The sequence below is a fragment of the Cibotium barometz genome, chromosome 42, assembly GCF_041138505.1.
Source record: "Cibotium barometz isolate CiBa-2024 chromosome 42, ASM4113850v1, whole genome shotgun sequence".
Taxonomy (NCBI): Eukaryota; Viridiplantae; Streptophyta; class Polypodiopsida; order Cyatheales; family Cibotiaceae; genus Cibotium; species Cibotium barometz.
The window spans coordinates 22,057,027-22,066,039 of NC_141087.1; the positions used below are offsets into that span (position 1 = coordinate 22,057,027).

Sequence of the window (9,013 nt, forward strand, 5' to 3'; positions counted from 1 at the left end):
CTTTGCTGATGGCTCGTTTAGCCTACAAATGGCTTATGAGCGGAAAGTTCGTAATTCTTGGCTCACACTTACTGGTCACTAGTGCGTTTGACACGTTCCGACTAACTTGGAAAGTGTGCTTGTCCCACTTGACATTAGGAAGGAACTTGTGAAACCACTGAATGCCCAATATTATGTCTGCTTCTACGAGAGGGGCAACCATAAAATCATGCACAAACTCTATGCCCTGAATAACCAATTTAGCACCTAGAGCTTCATACTTGACACTCGTTGTCATGCCTGTGCTAAAACCCTCAACTTGCTTGTCCACCGAATTCAGGACGAAACGGGCACGCCGAGCGGCTTGTTCTGTGACCACGTCCTCCGTGCTGCCGTTGTCAAACAAGACAACGACTCTCTGGCCACCTATGTAGCCAAAGGGCTGTAGCTGAATGTCGTCGTCCTCTGAGAGATATCTGAAAGCCAAGTCTGTTGGATCTTCGGCATACATTTGGGCTAGATCTCCGAAAATGTCCATAACCAACCGATCTTGAGCTACCTTTCCGGACAATAGTGTCTCTACGTATGGGTAGCGCCGATATTTACTTTCTCATGTGGCCAATTGTCCAAGGAGCTTGTCCAACTGCTCTGAATAGAACTCCTTCTGGGCATCTAGAGTCTTCTGGAACTCTGCAGCCATGTTCTTGAACAAAGTTTTGATGTCGTATCCGAATAGTGCTGTCCTGTCCATAGCGTCGAAGCGAAGAGAAAAATCATCCGAGTCTCTCCCAAAATCTTTGCTCTTTTCCAAATAGTCTGGAATGCTCTGATACCACTATCACAAATAGCGGATGACTCGAAACAGAAGGACAGAACTCTCCAAGTATTCAGACAGAGAACACACAGCAGGAATACCACAAGAACTATGAATAAACACCGCACTGAGCCGGAACGGCCAGCCCCTCCTGTTAGAAGTCATCTCTTGTCTTTATCAGACACCAGGGCCTCTGTTGTGGGTGTGCCCGCCCTGTATAGGTGTTTTATCATTGTTCCTCACTCCCCGTATTTTTTTCCCATTTTTTCCCATTTTCTCCATGATGTGGGTGGCTGCCACAGGCTGGCAGGAGCCTTTGATGCTGGCCGACTGCACTCATGTGTACCAGGAGCTGGCCGACTTCATCAGGAGGGGTCGTGGTATTTTTCTCTGGTGGCCGACCGGATGTGCCCAGTCGTTAGGGCCACTAGTGCTGGCCGACTGCATGATGGGGCCATATAAATAGGTCCCATTGCCCCACATTGTACTCATTCAGTTATTTCTCGGGATCTTGTGCATAGAGAAGAGTTATACGCCTATCTCTCTCCTTCTCTTGTGCTGTCTATTTTCTGCACTCTACTTGCTCTTGTGGTCTCAAGTTTGGTTATCATTTCCGCTGTGTATTTTGACATGGTATCAGAGCCGTAGGCTCTTGATAGATCTTGGGAGTTTTCTGAGCAAGAGGGGGATAGTTACGTTGCTGATTGGTGGACTGTTTGGACTGTCCGGGAAGAGAAGTTGCAAGAGGAAGGCGGGCTGAAGTGCTGGACAGCCACTTGCAGGTTTAGAGTTTTTTTTCCCACCCACCCATCCTTTTCAGTTACATCCCCGCGATGGCAGATTTGTTAGAGATGGCTGAGAAGCATGTGAAGATCCCGACTCTCCCCACGTTCCCAGTGGACCGTGAGTTGGACGGGAACAATTACGGTAGATGATGGAGTTTGTGTTGGAGTCATATGACCTTGCTGATTTCATCGTTATCGGGGTTCCACGGCCGGAAGTAGAGGAAGGGGAGTTACCGTCGCTCAGACACAGATGTGGGATCGTGCCAACGCCAGGGTCCGTTTGTTTATCTTTCTCAACTGCACACTGCAGGTAATCAATCATGTAAAGCATATGACGCTGGCCAGAGGTATATGGCAGCATTTGGCCTCTCTTTACAACAGGGTATCGCCCATGAAGAGGATTTCCTTGGAAGTATAGATGCGGGTTATTAGCCCTGCAAAGTCGTTGACGATGCGGGAGCATATTAACAAGTTGCAGGCTCTTCAGCAGGAAGTTCTTCAGGCTGGGAAGGAGATATCGTCAGAGGACATGGCCATAACGTTGCTGTCGCACTTGCCCTTTCAGTACTCAGCATTTTACTCGTCTTTGATTACCAGTGGCAGGCTCAGTACCATCACGTGGGAGGAGCTTGTGCCCATGGTCCTGGACCAGGAGGAACGATTCACGAACCCTCCTTAGGGTGGAGGTTCGGTGTTACGACCCTGTGTTTTTCTCTGGACAGTATGCAGGTGTGCACGGGGACATGGTGGACAGTGTGAATGGCATCAGGTTGGAGTCAAAAAGTAAGCCCATGTGTGGACAACCCCAAGTGTGAAGGGGGCCAAGTGATTAAAGTCTTCTCTCATAACCCATGGTGACAAAGGGTTTTGGAGGGGACAAAGGTTTAAAAGCCTTTAAAAATAAAAGAATCCCTTTTTAGGGAATAATCGTGGCCTTATGCTTTTCTTAGAGGGAGTCGAGCTGCAGTTTTCCAGTCGCATGTGCTTTTTGGGAGAAAATAGGGCTGGTCGCCTAAAGATACATGGGCTGGCTTTTTCGTTGGAAAGCAGGCTGCTTGGCTGGGCGCACAGAACTGCACGCTGAACTCTCTCTCATGCTCGTGTGAAGGGTGGGGCAGGAGATACAGAGGCTACAGGTGACTGGCTGGCTCTCTTCTTGGATACACAGTTAGGCTGCAGCATCTGTGAGCAGGTACAGCTGCAGGAGAAGGAGGCGGACTGGTCAGCAGGGACTTTCCCTTGCAGGCGGCTGCAGGACAGCAGGCGCACAGAGCTGGGCGTGCTCTCTCTCTTTCCCTTGCCAACAGGTGGGCTGGACTGCAGGCTTTTCCCATGCTTCTCTCTGTTTTTCTCTTTCTCGTGGAAGACAGTGGACAGCCGGAGGAGCAAGTGGAAGGCGGTGGACTGTTACTATGTAGAGACAGCCGGCTACTGTTTATTTTCTCTTCTCTTTGTCTCTCTTTTCATTGGCTTGTGACTGTCTTGGAGTTGTTTCTCTGGCCCTTTGTGAGAGGAAGGGTTTGGCAGTTTGGAGGGTGGAAACAAGGCAAGGTTTTGGACTGTTTTGGAAGGGTTCATGGACTGTTTCATGGCTGTGTTTTTGGCTACGTGCATGAGCAATTCCGGGACTGTTTTGAAACTGTTTATGGGCTGTTTTTGTTTGGCTGCAAATTCAGCTATGTGCTTGGGTTTTTGGCTGCAAGTACAAGGTCATTTGGTTATGTTTCTTGGCATGGGAGTGATGCAAGCTCGCATGGCTGCGTGCTCATGGAGGAGATTGTTTTCTTCCTCCTAGAAAGGAACAGTGGGACCTACAGTTATGGGCATCTCTATGTTGCCAGATGTTTCATGAGGGAACAGGTAACTAGATGTATGGGAAACAGAACCGAAGTTTCAAAAGGGAAACAGGCCTAAGGGTTTCATGTGGAAATAGGTCGTAGGTTTCTCGAGGAAACATGTTTTTGGGTTTCTCCAGGAGATAGGTCACATGCAGGCAGAAGGTACAGGAATGGACACATGCTTGGTTCAACCTTGCTACTGATTGGGCAGGGGACAGGGAATCCATGACAGAGATGGATAGTACCCTTGGAAGGTAGAGAAGGTTGGTACAGGTGTGTCAACTGTATGGTATGCTGTGCTGTGATACGAGTTCTCTTTTGAGAGACAGTTTGGGAGTCTGTGTTGTGATGCAGAAGCACTGGATGTGTCAGGGTGTGATGCTGTTCATAGTGTGTGAGGCTATGGATGGTTGTGGCAGCTTTGATCATGGGAGAAAGCTTCTGTATGCAGACTCAATGTGAGAGGGTCTTTCGATGTGAGCAATGGCTGGATTTGTTTGTGGATGCCGAGTGGAAAAGAAGCCAGATGCAGGTTCTTTGCAGGCTTCTAGGGTTCTACTGCGACGGCTGAGTTCCTAGCCTTATATTGTAAACAAAGCTCTTATAATCAATTAAAGAAATACCGCAAGGGGCGCCACTGCGTTGATGGGAGAATTAGGGTTAGGTTAAGAGTTATGTGGGAGACATACACAGAGAAACACAAGGGAGAGAGAGAGAGAGAGTTGTGGGGATAAGTCAACTCATGAGGCATGAGTGTGTGACTTCCCTATCACACATGTATATTGCACTAGTACACATAGTGCACTTAGTACATTAAAAGTACTAAGTGTACTATGTACTATAACTTATGGGCTTGTACACACTATAAGGGTGGGCATAACGCCTTTACCCCAACAACCTCCCACTTAAAGGCAAAGTGCCCTTAAGTAAAGGAAAAGAAAAATCAGCATGTACATGATAATATACAAGGCCATATCAAGGCTGAAACTGGCCTCATCCAATGCCCATCAAGTGTCTGCAATGAGCAAACCGCTCGGGAGGCAAACTCTTTGTCAACAGATCAGCCGGGTTGTCATCCGTGTGAATCTTAACAAGCTGAATTTGCTTGTTCTCTATCACCTCTCTGATGAAGTGATACTTCATATCCACATGCTTCGTCTTTGCATGAAAGACAGGGTTCTTTGCCAACTGGATGGCACTCTGACTGTCACAATGCAACAATGGAATATTCCCTGTATAGCCCAAATCAACCACTAACCGAGATAGCCATAATGTCTCCTTGCAAGCCTCTGTGGCTGCAATATACTCGGCCTCTGTAGTAGATAAGGCAGTGCACTTCTGCATCCTGGATATCCATGACACAGCACCTCCTGTGAATGTAAACACATAACCGGTAGTAGACTTCCGGTTATCTGGATGACCGGCATAATCCGAATCCGTGTAACCATGCACTAATGCATCCTGTTTGCCAAAGCAAATGCACAAATCCTGTGTGCCCTTTAGGTATCTCATGACACCTTTCACTGCTTCCCAATGCTTCTTGCCAGGGTTGGCCATGTATCTAGAAACCACTCCCACTGCAAATGCAATGTCCGGCCTAGTAGCAACCATGGCATACATGAGACTGCCACAAGCTGAAGCATACGGAATCTTGGCCATATCAGCCCTGTCTCTATCTGACTGTGGGCTGTCCATAGCACTGAGTTTCACATATGGAGGCAGAGGAGTACTAGTCTTCTTCCCCCCGTCCATATTGAACCTCTGCAAGACTTTGCCAATGTATTCCTTCTGAGACAAATACAACACATGCTGATTTCTGTCCCGAAGTATCCGCATACCCAAGATGTGATTTGCATCACCCAAATCCTTCATATCAAAGGTTTGATGCAGCCTCTGCTTCAAGGCATCCATCTCTTTACGAGATTTCCCGGCAATCAACATATCATCAACATACAAGATGAGGATCAATAGACTGCCATCCAAAGCTTTCTTGGTGTACAAGCAGTGATCTATGTCACTTCTCCTGAATTTCTGAGATTTCATGAATGTATCGTCTCTCCTCTCACCTCACTTCACTCACACACACTCACTAGCATGCATTAGGGAGAGAGATTAGCAAGAGAATTAGCAAGAGCAAGACTCAATTGCACAATGGGAGAGTATCTTGTATTATGAGAGATATTCACTTATATACATGGCCATAAGTGTTCACACTCACTTAAACTCTGGCCGGCCGGGCACTTTAGGATCATAAGAGGCCTAATGCTATTACAATGACTATCATAATATATCCATGAAGTACATCACTAAGGACTTCATCCTAACTTGCTACCACACGCTCTTGAAGCGGGAATTGCTATAAATACTTCGTCACACCATTACGGGCGCCCGTCCAAGTTGTAGCTTTGGACACTAATGCTTCATATCATGAATGTATGACCCTTTGGTGTATCTATCCGGTACCGTGACTCCTTGATGTAAGATAATGGTAGTCGCTCTTGTTAATCCTAGAAATGGATTAACACCGGGTGTGTGACCCATTGGTAGGCCATTGGGGTGGCACACAGATGGGTGAGTTTCTCCAACTCTTGTGCTTGTATGGTAAGCCATCACGTACAGTTTAAGAGATTCCAAAGCATTTGTTTGATGGTGATGCCATGCTGAATTTAATCAGCCAATACACTTTGTAATAATTATGGAGGAATAATCTATATTCTTGTGAAGGGGCCCGGCCGTTCGAGGTCTATGCTATGTCGGCTTTCTCTCTTCCATTCTTCTATCTCTCTCTCAAGCGATTGCTGAAAATTCTGAGTGGTTTGCTTCAAAATTCAGCAGTGATTAAAGTTGGCTAGCTGCCTGACCTTGTGGATTCTTCTACTTGAGTTGCGAGAGAGAGAGAGAGAGAGAGAGAGAGAGAGAGAGAGAGAGAGACTATTTTGTTTTTCTAAAAGCTTTTCTAAAATACCTTGGGATAACGATGGCTTGCCTTTTGTATGGACAAGCTAAAAATGTGATGTTGAAGAGAGATCTGAATATTGAGCCTCTGTTTGTGCAGGCAAATCCATCTGATCCAGAAAATTTTCCTTTTGTGGTGCTCGGAAACAAAGTGGACATAGATGGTGGGAACAGCCGTGTGGTATGTACCATCTTCTTTGCCCAGTTATTTTGGCTTCTCTAGAAAAGTGTTTTTTTTTCTTTTTTGCGAGGGAAACCCTTTGATTTGTTCCTCCTCAATCTTAGGTATCCGAAAAGAAGGCGAAAGCGTGGTGCACAACCAAAGGAAACATCCCCTACTTTGAAACTTCTGCCAAAGAGGATCTGAATGTGGATGCAGCATTTCAATGCATTGCGAAGAATGCATTGAAAAATGAGACAGAGGAAGAAATGTAAGTATTGTTTGTATGGTTAGAATGATAATATAAAGAGAGATGTCATGGTTAAAATGATAATATTAAGAGGAATTGCATGGTTAGAATTATAATATCAGAGGAATCAAATGTTTAGAATGTTAATATCAAGAGGATTTACATGTTAGCAATTTCATGGTTAGAGTGATATATCAAGCAGCATTAGACTTCAAGGGGCTGTTCAAGTCCATTGGATTATACTGCTTTTTTAGAGCAATTTTTAGCATGCTCTATAAAACAGTTGGTTTGGAAGTGTCTGAGGCTACCCAGCATCATGGCAGGCACAACCACCACATGGTCTCCCACAGCACAGCAGCGCATGGTTAGAGAAAGAATCCAGAGAAATGGCATGGTTTGAATGATACTAGCATGAGGAATCATTATGCAGGCTGCTTCAATTTTTGTGATTTAGATATCATTTCTTACAGATCATTTTGTGTTTCAGATATCTTCCGGACACGATTGATATGTCAAGTGGGCGGCCACAAAAGACATCAACTTGTGAATGCTAGCAAGAGAGGCTGATGCACGATCAGATACTGATAGGATTTTAAAGATGTACATGATGAGAGAGCAGAGTTCGAAACTCTTGAATGTGCCTTGTTGTCAGTTTGTGTCGAGAGAGGTCGAAGATTTGCATAAATCCAGTTTCTATACACTGTGGAGCGATTCTTGAATCAGGTTTTATGTTTATTCGCTTTGTCCATGTAGGGTAGTGAGGGCTACTGATATCAGCTTGGTTCTGTGATTTTGAGATCTTGAAACTCTGAAGGTTAGGTCCTTGTAATAATTGATATTATGCTGTGCACCATTTTTGAATGGGTACTCATTACTCACATACTTTCAGCTTCCATTGATAATTGTGCTCATAAGGAAGATTGGGATTTTTATATTTTACTTAGATTGTTTAGCCTGTAGTGGTTTATGATTTAGTCCTTGCAGGGTATGGATTCAAATAGTTAGAGCTCCACAGGTTTTCTTGGAACTACATTGTGCGATGAAATAGTGATTGCTTTATGGTTGCGTTCTTTAACTTGAAAATAGGAATTCGACTTATGAAAGCATGGCTTTCAATGTTACTTGATGTCAAATCTAGGGCTTGTGCCAAGATTCTGTGCTGCCATGGTGCTGTGGTGGTGGTGGTGGTTAGGGGTCTCTCCAGACACATCCATTTATCCTATTTTTTGGCCTACTTGTCCCTTTTTGAAACCCTTTTACCTAAACTATACACACAAAAGAGGCCTCATTTGTCAAAATTTTAATTTTTCGATCTCCTGTGTTAAGATCTAGTGATGAAATTAAGTCCATGCATGGCCTCGGGCCTCTTGCTTCCTTCAAGGACAAATGCTGGTATTCGGAAGGTTCGTATCATTACAGATTACTGTCCATCTCCGTTCTAAGAGAAAGCAAGTTTGCACTTGGAGGTATGTTAATGTTGATCGAGCTCGTGTTGGAATATAAAATAGAAATTTGTTTATATGAACCATCCATAATTTCTTATGTGGTTTAATATTGTTCAAATTTGATGTCTTTTGTTGTCTAGATTCTTAGACTAAGTTTGTGGATAGTGAAAGCCTAGTTTTTGTGCTTGGATTGATGTTGCCATTCATAGGCTTTACCAGGTATTTAATTGCTTAATACTCTTCTCAATTTGAAAAATTGTATAAATTATGATCTTTTTTTTCTTGCCTCTTGGGTTACAGCCCATGCCTCTCAAGTACGAGATATTGGGTTTGAATCTAGCCTAATGGCATCTCAATTGAGTATGTACTCACATCACTATATATATATATATATATATATATATATATATATATATATATATATATATATATATATATGTATGTATGTATGTTCTAAATGACTTCAATAGAGTTTGGTCTTTGTGTTTCTAATTTTGTTTTGTGAATTATGGCTTGTGATCATGGTCTCTAAAGCTTTTTTATGTTCGATATGAAAATGTTTTTTCATGTTTTTTGCTTCATCCATAGCCAAGTAATATGCTTTGATTTTGGAAATACCATAATGTACTTTCGTAGAGTGCTTATGCTTAAGTAACCAATAAAACTTAGTTCTTCTTGCCTTGATTTATATATTTTTTATGATTCAAGGATTATGGGAAAAAGATGATTGAGAGGATAGAGCTCATTCATCATTGGCATCATCTTCTTCTTCATCTACATCTTCACT

General features: G+C 43.8%; 1 protein-coding gene across 1 annotated transcript in view; it reads left to right on the forward strand.

Moving 5' to 3' along the window:
* Positions 1-7,718, forward strand: part of LOC147614256 (ras-related protein Rab7) — a 60,875-nt gene extending 53,157 nt beyond the window's left edge. Inside the window, exons 5-7 of the mRNA XM_086780807.1 lie at positions 6,472-6,552; positions 6,657-6,802; positions 7,269-7,718. Coding sequence (XP_086636933.1) covers positions 6,472-6,552; positions 6,657-6,802; positions 7,269-7,335 — 294 coding nt within the window. The 3' untranslated portion in view covers positions 7,336-7,718. The remainder of the gene's footprint in view (positions 1-6,471; positions 6,553-6,656; positions 6,803-7,268) is intronic.
* The last annotated feature ends 1,295 nt before the right edge of the window (positions 7,719-9,013 follow it).